The sequence below is a fragment of the Saccopteryx leptura genome, chromosome 5 (genome assembly GCF_036850995.1).
Source record: "Saccopteryx leptura isolate mSacLep1 chromosome 5, mSacLep1_pri_phased_curated, whole genome shotgun sequence".
In the NCBI taxonomy this organism is placed as follows: domain Eukaryota; kingdom Metazoa; phylum Chordata; class Mammalia; order Chiroptera; family Emballonuridae; genus Saccopteryx; species Saccopteryx leptura.
The window spans coordinates 161,655,128-161,672,361 of record NC_089507.1 but is presented as its reverse complement, the minus strand read 5'-3'; the positions used below and the strand labels follow the sequence as shown (position 1 = coordinate 161,672,361).

General features: G+C 35.4%; 1 protein-coding gene across 1 annotated transcript in view; it reads right to left on the bottom strand.

Annotated features, from left to right (window-relative positions):
* The window catches only part of ANKRD31 (ankyrin repeat domain 31), a 265,656-nt gene that overhangs the window by 117,025 nt on the left and 131,397 nt on the right, over positions 1-17,234 (bottom strand). Inside the window, 2 exon segments of the mRNA XM_066386576.1 lie at positions 5,820-5,964; positions 13,502-13,644. Of these exon segments, the coding sequence (XP_066242673.1) occupies positions 5,820-5,964; positions 13,502-13,644 (288 nt within the window).

Sequence of the window (17,234 nt, the reverse complement as noted above, 5' to 3'; positions counted from 1 at the left end):
GGCACAAAGAAAACCAGATAGAAGGTGACAAAGACAATTTGACTATGGGTGATGGGTATGCAACATAATCCAATGTCAAAATAACCTGGAGATGTTTTCTCTGAACATATGTACGCTGATTTATCAATGTCACCCCGTTAAAATTAATAATAAAAAAAAAAACAACAACAAACCAGGTAAGAAAAGAAAACTATAGGCCAATATCCCTGATGAACATAGATGTCAAAATTCTCAATAAATACTAGCAAACTGGATCATCAAAAAGATCATGATCAAGTGGGGTTTTTTTACTGGGGAGGCAAGGCTCGTACAATATTTGCAAATCAATAAACATAAACAGAAGCAAAAAAAATCACATGAATATATCAATAGATGCAGAAAAAGCATTTGATAAAATCCAGCACCCATTTATGATCAAAACTCTCAACAAAGTAGGAATACAGGGAACATACCTCAACATGATAAAGGCCATCTATGACAAACCCACAGCAAACATCCTACTCAATAGGAAAAATTTAAAAGCAATCCCCTTGAGATCAGGAAAAAGGCTTGGGTGTCCCCTTTTACCACTCTTATTCAACATAGTTCTGGAAGTCCCAGCCACAGCAATCAGACGAGAAGAAGAAATAAAAGGCATCCAAATCGGAAAAGAAGCAAAACTTACATTACTTCCTGATGGTATGATGCTGTACAGAGAAAACCCTAAAGTTTCAGTGAAATAACTACTTGACCTGATAAATGAATTTGGCAACGTGGCAGGATATAAAATTAATATTCAGAAATCAGTGTCATTTTTATACACCAACAATGAAATGTAAGAAAGAGAAGTTAAGAAAACAATCCCCTTCACTATTGCAACAACAAAAAAATAAATAAATAAAGCATCTAGGAGTAAATTTCACCAAGGAGTTTTTAAAAGACTTATACTTGGAAAAGTATAAGACATTAAAAAAAGAAATCAAGGAAGATAGAAACAAATGGAAGTACAATATATACCATGTTCATGGACAGGAAAAATAAACATCATTAAAATGTCTATACCACCAAAAGCAATCTATAAATTCAATGCCATTCTTATTAAAATACCGATGGCATACTTCAAAGATATAGAACATATATTCCAAAAACTTATATGAAACCTAAAAAGAACCCAAATAGCCACAGCAATCTTGAAAATGAAGGATAAAGTGGGAGGTATAACACTTCCTGATATCAAGTTATAATACAAGGCCACTGTAATCAAAACAGCTTGTTACTGGCATAAGGACAGGCACTCAGATCAATGGAACAAAAAAGAAACCCAGAAATAACCCCCCGCCTTTATGGTCAATTGATTTGACAAAGGAGGTGAGAGCATACAATAGAGTAAAGACAATCTCTTTAAAAAATGGTGTTGGGAAAATTAGGTACATGCAAAAAACAAAAAAGAAAGAAACTGATCAACTTACACCATTCACAAAAATGATCTCAAAACGGATAAAAGACTTAAATGTAAGTCGCAAAACCATTAACATCTTAGAAGTTAGAAGAAAACATAGGCAGTAAACTTTCCTGTATCTCTTGCAGCAATTTTTTTGCCAATATATCTCTCCACGGGCCAATGAATTAAAGTACATGATGAACAAATGGGACTATATCAAGCTAAAAGGCTTTTACACAGCAAAAACCAATATGAACAAAATAAAAAGACCAACCCACACAATGGGATAACATATTCGACAATATGTCTGATAAGGGGTTAATAACCAAAATTTATAAAGAACTTCTAAAACTCAATACTAGGAAGGTAAACAATTCAATTTAAAAAATGGGCAAAGGGCCTGACCAGGCAGTGGTGCAGTGGATAGAGAGTCGGACTGGGACGTGGAAGCCCCAGGTTGGAGACCCCAAGGTCGCCAGCTTGAGCGCGGGCTCATCTGGCTTGAGCAAAGCTCACCAGCTTGGACCCAAGGTCACTGGCTCGAGCAAGGGGTTACTCGGTCTGCTGAAGGCCCATGGTCAAGGCACATATGAGAAAGCAATCAATGAACAACTAAGACGTTACAACGAAAAACTGATGATTGATGCTTCTCATCTCTCTCCATTCCTGTCTGTCTGTCCCTATCTATCCCTCTCTATGACTCTCTCTCTCTCTCTCTGTCTCTGTAAAAAAAAAAAAAGGACAAAGGAACTGAATAGACATTTCTCCAAAGAGGATATACAGTTGGCCAATAGGCATAGGTAAAAATGTTTAACATCACTAGTCATCAGATAAATGCAAATTAAAACCACAATGAGATACCACCTCACACCTGTCAGAATGGTGCTCTTTAACAAATCAACACACAATAAGTGCTGGTGAGGGTGTGGAGAAAAGGGAACTCTCTTGCTGGTGAGAATGCAGACTTGTGCAGCCACTACAGAGAAGAATTTGGTGTTTCTTCAAAAAATTAAAAATCGAACTGCCTTTTGACCCAGGTATCCACTTTTAGGAATATATCCTAGGAATACCAAATCACTGATTCAAAAGAAGATATGCACCCCCATGTTTATGGCAGCATTGTTCACAATAGCGAAGATCTGGTAACAGCCCAAGTGAACATCAGAGGAAGAGTAGATTAAAAAGCTTTGGTACATATATACTATGGAATACTACTCAGCCATAAGAAATGATGACATCGGATCATTTACAATAACATGGATGGACCTTGATAACATTATACGGAGTGAAATAAGTAAATCAGAAAAAACTAAGAACTATATGAATCCATACATAAATGGGACATAAAAATGAGACTCAGAGACATGAACAATAATGTGATGGTAACAGGGGTAAAGGGGTGGGGGGAGGGGGGATGGGCGAGGAAGGATAGAGGGGGTGGCGGAGGGGAGGGGCACAAAGAAACCCAGATAGAAGGTGATGGAGACAATTCGACTTTGGGTGAGGGGTATACAACATAATCAAATGTCAAAATAATCTGAAGACGTTTTCTCTCAACATATGTACCCTGATTTATCAATGTCACTGCATTAAATTTAATTTTAAAAAATGGGGAAAAAATATGGTTAAACTTAAAAAAAAAGATAAGGAAGGTTAAATATATAGTAATGGAAGGAGATTTGACTTTGGTAAACACACAATGTAATGTACAGATGGTGTATTACAGAATTGTACACTTAAAACCTATATAATTTTATTAACCAAGGTCACCTCAATAAATTTAATAAATTTTTTTTTAAAAGCTGTGGTACATATACACAATGGAATACTATGCCTCTGTGAAAAAGAAGGAAATCTTACCTTTTCTGATGGCATGGATGGACCTGGAGATTATTATGCTAAACGAAAGAAGCCAAGTAGAGAAAGAAAAATATATGGTCTCACTTATATGTGGAATCTAATGAACAAAATGAACTGAGGAACAGAACAGAAGCAGAGGCAAGGTCACAGGGAGCAAAGGGACAGCAGTCAGAGGGAAGGGCGATGAGGGGACAGGATCAGAGAAGATGAAGTGATTAGTGAAATTATATATACATAACACATAGATACAGATAACAGGACAGTAAATTACAGAGCGAAGGCAGGGAGGGAGTTAGGGAGAGGGGACAAATGGGATGTAATGGGGGAACGTGGTTGGGGGTGAGGGTGTTATATTGAGTGGGCACTTGAATCCATGTTAACACAATAAATTAAAATTAATAAAGAAAAAAATACAAAAGATGGATACTGATATCAGTATTTTTATATTCCCCACATATATATCCAGATATTTAATGATATGAAAGGAACTTTTATAAGGCAATAAATTATTTCATAATTGATTATTGTCATTTCCTAATGTTTGCTCAATAAAGTTCAGTCTGTTCCTCTTATTTTCCAGTGAGACTGGGCTATCAGAAAGAAGTCTTTTGCTCTAAAGAACTATTTAATAATTGCCTCTTGGTGGCTATAATTATCAATGAAGTTATTTCTTTATTACAAAACTAGGCTGTTCTGATCCAGGTCTTAGTTCTTAGTCAATGGCATTAAAACAATTCACTCTTGGGAACATTTTTATTAAAATATAATTCAATAAAAGTGAATGAAGCACACATATCTCTAGAATGGAAAGAATTTGTTGTTTTGTTTCAAACAACTGACACTATTTATTCAACAAATATTTACTGAGTTCCTATTATGTACATGGCATTTTAGTATTCATAACTAGACAAAACAAAGATCCTTTCCTTCATGAAGCTTAGATTCTAGTGAGGGAAGACCAAAAATAAAAAATAAGCAATTGTCCCATATGCAGGAAGGTATTAAGTGCCATGGGAAAAGGATAAATACAGGAGGGTAAGAGGAATTAAAGTGCAGTGGTTCTAAAAATATGTTCATAAAATTTTTGACACTCTTCCTTTTATGAGATGGAGCTTAATTCTGCTCCTGCTGGGTGAGAACCAAAGTTCAAGACTCACTTCTTACAAATAAGATATGGCAGAAGTGATTGTATATCAATTCCAATATTAGGTTATAAAAAGCCTATGATTTTTGTCTTGGGTATATTCTCTAATGGATCACGTGCTCTGAGCCAGCTATCAGGTTGTCAGCAGCCCAATGGAAAAGTTCATGTGGCAGGTAACTGAAGCCACAGACTGACAACCAGCAAGGAACTGAGGCCTGCCAACAAACATGTGAGTGAGCTACAAAGTGGATTTTCCTGCCCTAGTGAGTTTTGAAATGACTGCAGCCCTCACTGATAGCTTGACTTCAGACTCTGAGAGACTCACATACAGAACCACTCAACTGAACTGATCTCAGATTTCTAACCCTCCGAAACTGTGAGAGAGAATCAATGTTTGTTGTTTGAAGATGCTCAGTTTTGCGGTAATTATTAAATAGTGATAGATAACTAATACATTGAAGGTAAGAGATATGCAGTTTTGCAATATTAAGTAGGGTGGTCCAGGCCTCACTGAGAAGATGACATTTGAACTAACACTTGAAGGAAGTGGGGGAGGCACCTATGAAGAACAACAAAGAGGCCAGTGTGACAGTAATCAAGTGACAGAGATAGAGAGTGGTAGGAGAAGAGGTTAACTGGTAAGTAAGCTGATATAGGGGATGGTAGGCCATAGTGAAGATACTGGCATTTTTTCTAGATTAAAGAGAGAGCCACTGCAGGGTTTTGAGTTGCTGAATGCAGTGATGCATAAAGTTGGTTATATACTAGCGCACGTAAAGTCTTACATCTGAGAGGAAATAAAAGCCCTTTCTTGCTTCCAAATTCTTTAAGAAATTGTGTTTGTTAATGTGGCTTCTGGAAAATATTCTTGTTACCAAAAAATATAACAGATGCATTAAGAAGAACAGAAAGAATATGCCATGCATTTAAATTATTTTTATTGACAACAGCAGATGAGATTTTTTTGTAGTTCAATTTAAAAATGTAAGAGATGGAAATGCAAAAGTATGACCATAAGAAAAGATTCTTAGAGAATGAAAATAAACAATCTTGGCTATATTCATTACAAAGACATAGCCAAATAAAATTTATATCACATCATGTTATTCAACCAAAGGATTACGACGAATGTCAGAACTTTATAAAAGTTATCTTAACTATTTACAATGTACATTTGCTATTACCTTTTTTTGTTCTTTTAGAGTCCTTCAATTATGGGCATTTGCAAACAAGTCAGTGTGCTTTCTTAAAGGAATGGAGCAAGGACACCACTGGGTGGATTTTCTCAAAACTAACAAAGAAAATAAATTTAATTTCTATAATTCTAAATTCCATCTCTGTAACTTTCTACCAACACAATAAGAAGCTATAACAAGGCAGTTTCATTTTACCTACCTGAAATAAGAGATTTTTTATGTTTAGGAATATATTTCTCAAGAAGACGCTTCATACGTGCATCGTTGGCCTCATCCACAGCACACTTCCCATTGTCACTTCTAAGTAAAGGATCAGCTCCATGCACAAGAAGTAGCTTTGCCACCTACAGAAAGGTCGATCATGTGAGGGACCCAACAAAAGGTATATAATTGTAAATGCACGCCAGCATACAACTCTAAGCAACATCAAATATTTCTTTCAATAATACAAAGTTTGGGTTTACCTATAACATCTTGCCCAATAAAAATAATTAATAGAATTGCTACTGAATCATAATTTGTTGATGTATATATATCCCTTTTCTTACCAAAAAAAAAAAATAGAGAGAGGAGGGAGGGAAGGAAAGAGGAAAAGAAAGAAGGGAAGAAGGAAAAAAGAAAGGAGCGAAAGGAGAAGGGAAAGGAAAAGTTTGTAGCTCAGCTGCAGGTGAAATGGAGCTAGAAGATACACCAAGAATGAGGACTGGGTTCTGTAGTAGTAACAGGCATCCCCAAACTACAGCCCGCGGGCCGCATGTGGCCCCCTGAAGCCATTTATCTGGCCCCCCACCGCACTTCCAGAAAGGGCACCTCTTTCATTGGTGGTCAGTGAGAGGAGCACTGTATGTGGTGGCCCTCCAACGGTCTGAGGGACAGTGAACTGGCCCCCTCTGTAAAAAGTTTGGGGACCCCTGTAAGAGATAGTTATGCCTTCCACCTACACCTGTGTTGCTGCTGCTCCTCTTCAGAGTGTCAGGGAGAAACTGGTTAATCCTTAATCCATTATGACTACTCAAGTAACCTCTTCAATGAAGCTCTCTCTGACCTCATCCACTGCTGTCCTAGAGAAAAATAACCTCTCCCTTCTTTTATGCATATATTTTATCAGAGTGCCTAATATACTCTATATTATACTTATTTCTTATATGTCTGTCTCTCCTGCACTCTAAGTTTTTTTAAAGGTGGGACTGTTTTTCTTTTAAAAGTAATTACTTTTGAATAGGAAACTAATGAATACAATTCAAAATATGAAAGGATCATGAAAGTATACAATAAAATACTGTATAAATTTCACTCCTCTACCCTGTTCTCCATTCATCTGATTATTCTTTCCTAAGTCAGCCCCAGTTACAATTTCTTCTGAATTTGTTCAGAGGCAGTCTAGTCCAACAGGTATATATGTATTAAACATACATGTGTATATATAGTTTTTTTTACATAAATGGTCATAGATCATATACATTCCTCTGTATCTGTATCTGAGATTGAGAATTCTAGAAATTCAATTTATTTTCCTTGTAAATTTTGAGAAAATCTACCCAGTGGTGTCCTTGCTCCATTCCTTTAAGAAAGTAAACTGACTTGTTTGCAAATGCCCATCAGCTCCCTCCCCTTACAACAAACTTTGAAGATATAGACTGTATCTTTATGTATCAATGTTTCTGAGTTTTGGGGGGTATATACCCAGTAGAGGGATTGCTGGGTCATAAGGTAATTCTATTTTCAGTTTTTTGAGGAACCACTATAATTTCTTCCATAATGGTTGTACTACTTTACATTCCCACCAACAGTGAATGAGGGTTCCTTTTTATCCACAGCCTCTCCAAAATTTGCTATTACCTGCCTTGTTGATAATAGCTAATCTAACAGGTATGAGGCAGTATCTCATTGTAGTTTTGATTTGCATTTCTCTAATAACTAATAAAGATGAGCATCTTTTCATATATCTGTTGGCCATTTGTATTTCTTCCTGGGAGAAGTGTCTGTTCATGTCGCTGCAATGAACATTGTTCACAGTGGCCAAGACATGGAAACAACCAAAAAGCCCTTCAATAGAAGACTAGATAAAGAAGATGTGGCACATATACACTATGGAATACTACTCAGCCATAAGAAATGATGACATCGGATCTTTTACAACAAAATGGTGGGATCTTGATAACATTATATGGAGTGAAATAAGTAAATCAGAAAAAAACAAGAACTGCATGATTCCATACACTGGTGGGACATAAAAACGAGACTAAGAAACATGGACAAGAGTGTGGTGGCTACGGGGGGGTGGGGGGAGTAAAGGAAGGAGAGGGGAAGGGGGAGAGGGAGGGGCACAAAGAAAACTAGATAGAAGGTGACGGAAGATAATCTGACTTTGGGTGATGGGTATGCAACATAATTGAATGACAAGATAACCTGGACATGTTTTCTTTGAATATATGTACCCTGATTTATTGATGTCATCCCATTAAAATTAATAAATATTTATTTATATAAAAAAGAAGATATAGAATATATCAATATAAACTGAAATTTATCTTTCATTTTAGCAGTTGAGTAATAGTCTACCGATGAAAGCACTATATGAATGTACTATAATTTAACCAGTACCCTATTGACAGATGCTTACATGGCTTCTAAGCTATTGCTACAGATTTATGTCTTAATCTTCATAGTCTCAGTGTCTACCTCAGTGTCTGACAGAGAATAAATGTTCAATAAATGTTGTTTAATAAAAGAATAAAAGTAGATCAGGGAAGCTGTGGAGAGTAGGTGTTAAGGAAACATTACACTAAAAGAAGCAAAATTTTTTATATTAATGTCTGGAATGAGAGAAGAAATCTGAATTTCTTTAAATTATATGTACCTAAAAGTTAAACATATATGCATTTTTCCTTTTATAAAAAAGTATCTGAGGAGAGAAAAACATAATACCACATAGACATAATATGAGCCAATCCTTTAAATGTTATTAAGATTCAGCAACCTGATGATTCTGCTTTTCAAAGTACTTTATTATAGGAACTTAATGCTAAATAGAAATATCAAAAGCAACAGTAGATGCAGTTAATTCTATAATTCACATACAAGGCATGTACAAAAAGATCTTCCCATTTTGTTCAGAAAAAAAAATGCAGTGTGCACAGCTTTTTTTCAAGAAAATTTAATATTGTTAAGTGGTTGCCAAGAGGACTGTGTATTTTATCTCTGGAGATTCTGTGTGAAATAATAAACCATACAGTATGAGAGTGACTCAGAATCAAGGAGCATGAGAAAAGAGTATGGGCGGAAGGGAAAAGGCCAGGGTACAGTCTCACTTTTCTGGAAATCTGGGTGGGTGATCCCAAGTGAGTGAACACATTATTTTGGTAGTCTCTGTTTTCAACAATGAATAGTCTGCTTCACCAACTGTTCACATTTACCAACACGCTCTGTAGCCTGTTATTAGAAATTTGAAAGCCTACTTATATACCCTCTACAATAAAAAAAATCTCTCTTCTTACCAAAAGCAGTAAATAAATGACATTCCTTGAATACTCCTGCCCTATTTTTAACCTACATTTGGGTTTTGTATTAGTTATCCATTGCTACCTTGTAAACTACCCCAAAACTTAAACAATACCATTTATAATTTGATAGTTTCTGTGGGTCAGGAATTTGAGAGTAGCATAGGTGTGTGGTTCTATCTCAGGGTTTCTTATAAGGTTGTATTCAAGAGGTTAGCTGGAGATACACAATCATCTGAAAGCTTGACTAGGGCTGGAGGATTGTTTTGAAGATGGTTCACTCATATGGCTCTGGGCAGGAGGTTTTAGTTCATTGCCATGTGGATGTCTCCATAGAACTGTTTGAGTATCTGCACAATAAGGCATCTGGCTTCCCCCAGAGTTAATGAACCAGAAGAGAGAACAAAGAAGCTATAATACCTTTCAACCTAGTCTCAAAAGTCACATAACTTCACTTCTGCCACATCCTACTTGTTAGAAGCCAGTCACTGAAACTCCAGCCCACATTCTTGGGGCACAAAATCAGGCTCCACCTTTGAAAGGGAAGAGTGTTAAAGAATTTGTGGATGTACTGAAACACATTTTGGGTTCTAAATGGAACAAGCAGATCAATTTCAGTAAATGGTTGGCATCACATCCCCACTTATTTAGCTCATTAAACAGCAGACCCCTTAAGAAAATACACTTTTATTTAAAGCTTGCCCATAGATTTTCACCTTTAATCATACTATTGAGTCAAGTACTTTCCTCTCTCTAGAATCAGCTGACTTCCTTGCGTAAGAAGCCCATTGGACAGAGAAAAAAATTCTTTCAAGTACTTAAAAAGACAGCATTTTGACAATACATCCTTAACGGGATAAAAAGAAAACAAAAAGTACTACAAAAAAAAAAACTTCATTAGTAGTTTCATTGTTATTAGTATTGTAATATATGGACCTTGAGAGTTCCTGATTCAAATAAAAACTTGCTATAAAAATACATTTTTTAGATAACATGGAAAACTTTAATGTGAATTGGGCATTGAATGATAATTTTTATTAACTGAATTGATATTGCAGGTGTGAAAAAATGTCCTTACCTATTAAAGATGCATGCTCAAATATTTATGGGTAAAATGGTATGATATCTGGAACTTCATAAAAATACTCCAAACTACAACAAAGCACAGCTGTGTTCCAGACTGTAGAGATGGTTAGTGTAATAGAATATCATCAAACTTCTTAAGAGAGCTCACTCCAGACACACATGGAATGAATGATCACCATGTCTGAGGAATATTTTTTCAATATATATGTGAATCCCAAAAACACTGTCAACCAATCTCAGATACTCATATACCTCAGTACACTTCATGAGATAAAACTTTGTTAAAATAATGACAGCTTTCATCAATTTGGCATGCTATTTTCATCAACTCCTAACAAAGTAAACCCAATAAAAAAGGAACCAAAATTTGTCTGATGTAACTTGTTCTTAGTGATGCCTACATATTTTCAAAGACTACTACATTCTAATCTAAATGTCTCCTACCATCTGTTAAATAATTTTTCAGATTTTTCTAAGGAACTACACTGTGCTGATCATCTGTAATTCTCAAATTCTACTTTTTCCACATTTTAAATAATAGATTATTTTTATTTATATAAAATTCACATGCCACTCAATTCATTCAAAGGATACAATTCAATGTTTATTAATATGTTAAGAAGGTTGTATAAACATAACCATAATCTTATTTTGGAACATTTTCATTCCTCTTAAGAGAACCCTTTAACCATGGCTGACTGTCACTCACCATTCACCATCCTATACCTCCCATTCCTAATCTTGTCTGTATAGATTTCGAGTATTATGAATATTTTAAATAAAATCATATCATATGTGTTTTTAATGTCTTTTCACTTTTAAAAATATGATTATTATCTTTTATCATCTCCTATGTTTTAGTATCTTTCTAATATACAGTCAATGCCTATACAACAACATATTCAAGTTCCTTCAACTCTGGAATGTTTAAGAAGCTCATACTTTCCAGGTTCAGGGATCAGAACCAGGTTCCCAGGGCATCTCTATCTGATATCTTTAGTCCTGTGACATCTGAGATATAGGAGCAATCCAATACCCAAGGCTGAGGCCATTTTTCTGATCTTTGCCTCACCTACGAGATTGCCTGAGATAAGCTTAGATTCTCATCTGATTCTCCCACCATTCCTACTTTATCCTCCAAAACAATGTTCTGTCCCACTTTAATTCTCAAGGCTTTGGTTCTTAAGTCAGTCCAGAACTAACTTGGACTTTTTTTTTTTTAATTTATTTATTTATTTATTCATTCATTTTAGAGAGGAGAGAGAGAGACAGAGAGGAGAGAGAGACAGGGGGGAGGAGCTGGAAGCATCAACTCCCATATGTGCCTTGACCAGGCAAGCCCAGGGTTTCAAACCAGCAACCTCAGCATTTCCAGGTCGACGCTTTATCCACTGCGCCACCACAGGTCAGGCTAACTTGGACTTTTATAAATATCTCTTGGACTGAGTGAAGTAACTTGTTGGCTAATCCTCCAGATAAACCAAAGGGGAGGGTAAAAAATAGACAGGCTGTGACTTCACCCCACTGCCATTGGGTTTTAGCTAGTGCTCTAGATTTCTCTTTGTCATTCACTTTTCTCCAGCCATCAGTCAGGATATGCCATGGTGCCAGGAGCACGTGAGTCACAGAACACAGAAGTTGACAAAAAGGTGGTAAGTAATGAGACCTGTGTCTTTGTTCCCATCTACTTCACTGAGGGAACAAGAGAAAGTTACATATCTGCAAAGGCCAGAGAAAGACAGCCACTTGTAGCTTACAAGACAGAAATTAGCTGAAGACACATTACCAGGTGGAGCAAAGGAGGAACTAAAAAAGAAAAGAAGAAAAAGTAAAGTTCTCATATTGCCCAAAGGTGGAAAATATTCTTGACCAGGAAAGGTCAGCCATGGCAAGAGGAGAGGGAAGAAGTCTTCTGGCATTAAGTTTTCATTGCTGGAGGCCAGCTGTGAAGAGGGGGTAAAGGACACAGAAAGGGTGCATACTATTACCTGTCTAAAGCAGCATTCTTCTAACCATTACATTAGGTCACAAGCAGTTACTTCCTCCCAGCCCTCTATGCAATGTGTAGAAATGGCCACTTACTAGCAAGTAATACATTATCAAAAAAAATAAAAACTACCTAAACTCTTCTCAATTACTGCTTTACACTAGGAATATGCCAATATGTCCTATCTGTCTATGCCCACAGCTCCCATCAGCTTTCCACAGCTCTGTGTTAGGTGTTTCTTCTGAAAGTATACAGAACAGAGCCCATCTGGTTAGCCCTCTTTCCTATCTGAGGAGTTTTGAACCCAGAGGGAACTTCTAATACTGGAATAACTTACAAGATATGTTCTGCAAGTGCCTTAGCCCTGCAATGCAGTGCCTGAACCAAAAAAAAATGTCTAGGAAGCTAACAGCAAATGTGATTTCTAATATAAAATAGGTGTACTGGAATTCATAATCTTAATTAATATTATCATTATTGAAGTTACTATTTATCAACTCATATGGAATTACAGCATTTTATATTTAACCAAGGTAGATCTGTGCTGAGGTATACTGGCTGATCATGAAACCTGAGAGATGCTCATGTCTTATGCTGACTCTGAAACTGACACTAGACTCTAAAAAGCCATATGCCTCCTATCAGGACTGGAAATCACTGTGTAACACTTTACAGAAGTTTCTTAAAGCCTATAAAGTAGCATACAAAATGAGTCTTAAAAAGTGCAAGTTTTAAAAAATATCATGTATAAGCAAAAAATATTTTATACATGTATTTCCCCATATATAAGAAACTCCCATGTATAAGAGTCACCTTAATTTGGGGGCCCAAAATTTGAAAAAAAAATGTATTACATACAGTTATTGAACTCAAGTTTTATTCATCATAAAATTCATACAATTCGTCACTGTCAAAACTCCCATCCATTAGCTTGTTCTCATCTGTGTCTGATGACAAATCACTGTCTTCAACAACAGGCACAAAAACAAGAGTGAAAAAGTGAGAAATGCAAGTAAAATATCTACAACCACTATATAAGACGCATCCAGTTTTTAGACCCCAAATTTTTTGAGAAAAGGTGCATCTTATACATGGGAAAATACGGTAGTTCTTAAGAGTTACATGTAAAATGTCACCTTATTAGGCACAACAAATTCTTCAGACAATAAATTTTAGTATGAATTCTGGGTATTCAATGCCAGAATGAACTGAAACTGAATTCCTGTCTATTTTCCTATTGCTTGGTCCCAGAGATTTTTAATACTTGCAGAATGTAGTACATGCTCTACAAACAAAAACATCAATTACCTTGTAATGTCCATTCATCACAGCATCATGTAGGGGAGTGATCTGATACATTCCTTTGATGTTTACATCTGCTCCACCTTTCACTAGCTCACTTGCTGTCTCATAAAAGCCCCCCACACTAGCTTCATGAAGTGCTGTCCAACCTATAATATACAAAAAAAATGTTATTTATTTATATTTGGCATCTTAATAATGTTTTGTGCTTGCCTTAAAATAAAAAATCAAAGTTTAAGCTGTTTCTTTAAAATATATTTTGATTATATGAGATGATAATCTCACCATGAAAACAACCTGCATTATTTGATGAATTCAGTAAATCTGAGGGACAAATCAAATTTCTTTGTAGAAAAATATGAAAAGAAGTGAAATATTTAAAACTATTCCTGTCTTCTTCAAATAAAAAGGCTGTATGGGGGAATCATTACTAGCTGATAAAGAATGCCAGTTGCGGGTTACTTTTCTGCAGAGAAAAGCGGGGGGGGGACCTTATTTCTAGCTTAATGTACTTCCATTAAATAACTCAACTGGCATAACTACACAGAATCAGTTCAAAAGTAAATATTTCTTTTCTCCTTATTTGCAAAAAGCTATTTACAGTAGTTCAACTAACAATCCATAAACTATGTTCCAAAAAAACCAGTCATCCAGATAAATATTTTTTCTCTGTTAGCCAGAGACAATATAGGTTATAGATATTTATTAAATTCCAATAAATCATATGACTGACGTGAGAAAACCTAAAAGGTATATGTTAAAAGTGTATTTCTTTCTTTTCAGAATCTTCTTCATAAATGAGGGTTTCTCAATTTTGGCACTAATATTTTGGACTGGATAATTATTTGTTGTTCTGAGCATTCTCCCAAATACCAGTAGTACAGCACCCTTCCCAGCTATAACAACTAAAAATGTTTTCAGAAAATTCCAAATGTCCCCTGAGAAGCAAAATCAACCGAGTATTGTTAACAATGCTGCCATAAACGTGAGGGTGCTTTCTCCTTTTGGAATAGTTCTAGGGTATTCTTAGGGTATATTCCTAAAAGTGGGATAGCTGGGTCAAAAGGCAGTTTGATTTTTAACTTTTTGAGGAATCTCCATACTGTTTTCCACAGAGGCTGCACCAGTCTGCATTCCCACAAGTACTGCAGGAGGGTTCACTTTTCTCCACATCCCCACCAGGCACTTATTCTGTGTTGTTTTGTTGATAAGCGCCATTCTGACTGGGGTGAGGTGATATCTTAATTGTGGTTTTAATTTGCATTTCTCTAATAATTAGTGACGTTGAGCATTTTTTCATATACCTATTGGCCATCTGTATGTCTTCTTTGGAGAAGTGTCTATTCATTTCTTTTGCCCATTTTTGATTGGATTGTTTGTATTTCTGATATTGAGTTTTACAAGTTCTTTATAAATTTTTATTATTAACCCGTTATCAGACATATTGTCGAATATGTTCTCCCATTGTGTAGTTTGTCTTTTTATTATTATCTTTAGCTGTGCAAAAGCTTTTTAGTTTGATATAGTCCCATTTGTTCATCCTGTCTTTTATTTCACTTGCCCGTGGAGATAAATCTGGAAACAGCCCAAATGTCCATCAGTGGACAAGTGGATTAAAAAGCTTTGGTATATATATACTATGGAATACTACTCAGCCAAAAGAAATGACGACATTGGATCACTTACAACAACATGGATGGACCTTGATAACATTATACTGAGTTAAATAAGTAAATCAGAAAAAAACTAAGAACTATATGAACCCATACATAGATGGGACATAAAAATGAGACTCAGAGAAATGAACAAGAATGTGATGGTAATAGGGGGGCTGGGGGCCGGAGGAGGGGAGGGGCATAAAGAAATCAAGATAGAAGGTGATGGAAGACAATTTGACTTTGGGTGAGGGATATGCAACATAATCAAATGTCAAAATAATCTGGAGATGTTTTCTCTGAACATATGTATGATTTGTCAATGTCACCCCATTAATATTAATAAAAAAATTTTTTTTAAATCAACTGAGTAAAGGACCACAGCCATAAAATGTTAAAGAATGAGTTTCTCCAAACTTAGAGAAATAACAAAAAATGACAAATGTTTATTTAAAAGAATTTTTTCCTATACATTTCCTTAAAATACATATGGCAATTTAAAGCAAAATAAGTAATACTGGTCTACAATTATAACATTATATTTTGGGGTATATAATTTTTTATAAATACATGTGACATCTATTGCACAAAGAATAAAGGAAATAAGTTCAATGTTCATACATTTTGTATGAAGTATTACAATATTATCTCTAAAAAGACAGTGAGACATTAAAAATGCATATTGTAATCTCTACACCATCCACTACAAGTGATCCAGACAGAGAAACAAAAAAACAGATAAAGCTCACAGGAACAATTAGCAAAATGATAATCCTTCATCATGTATATTAAGTGAAAATTGACTAATCACCCCAATTAAAAGGGAGAGATTGCCAGATTGGAAAAAATAGCAAAACAATATGCTGTATGCAAGAAACATTTTAAATATAAAGACATATTTAGGTTGAAAATTAAAAAATGAAAAAAAGGAATAGCAAATAGGACAAGAAACAAGAGAAGGCCATGATGTATAAATTAACATAACAAGTAGACATCAAGACAAAGCATATTACTAAAAATAAAAGAAAGTATTTCATAAAGATTAAAAGGTCAATTAAAAGATATGACAATTATATGTATGTTTAATAATAGAGTTTCAAAATATAAAAAGCAAAATTTGACAGAATTAAAGAGAGAAATAGACAACTCCACAATCATAGTTGTGAAGAGTTCAGTATACTTCACAGGAAATGATAGATCAACTATACAAAGAAAAATAAGTAAAGGCGAGATGTTCTGAACACTACCAAAACCTTCATCTTATTGACATTTATAGAACATTACACACAACTGAGGAACAAACATTCAAGTGCACAAGGGTTATTCACCAAGAAAGACCATATAGTAGACAATAAACCAATTCTCAATAAGTGTAAAAAAAATAAAATTCATAAAAAGTGTATCCTTGACCACAATTAAACTAGAAATCAGTAAGAAGTAATCATATAAGAAATGAAAAGTATTTCAAACTGAATGATAATGAAATGCAATATACCAAAATATGTGGGATGCAGCAAAAGCAGTATTTAGAGGGAAATTTAAATGCTTATAGTAAGGAAGAAGGTACAAAAATTTGTGACCTCATTTTTAACCTTAAGAAACTAGAAAAGGAAACAAAGAAAAACAAAATAAGTAGAAGTCAGAAAAAAGAGTAAAACTAAAATATGAAAAAGATAATAAGGGTCGGTAGGAGTGATGTCAGAGAAATGGCAGCATGGAAGATACTTCTGATCTCTCCTCTTAAAATTTTAACAAATTGAACAACTATAATGCACTATAATGTACTTCAGCTGGGATGACAGGTGAGACTGAAAAATTCATTCAACAAATGGTCCAAACATGAGACGGGGTTAAATAGGGGGCAGAAGATAAAACACAACTGAAGTCAGCTCTAAGGAGGAAAACAAAGAACTGAATTTTTCTCTCTCCTTGCTGGCCACAGGAAGAGTTTTATTCCGAGCCAGGAGAAGCAGAGAGACGGGGGGCAAGGGGAAAGGAGCTAAACTAAGGTGGGCACAATCAGATGCATGGTTATTGAGGACGGCCCACATTGCTTGGCTTGCGATCAGCTTGTGTGGGCTGTG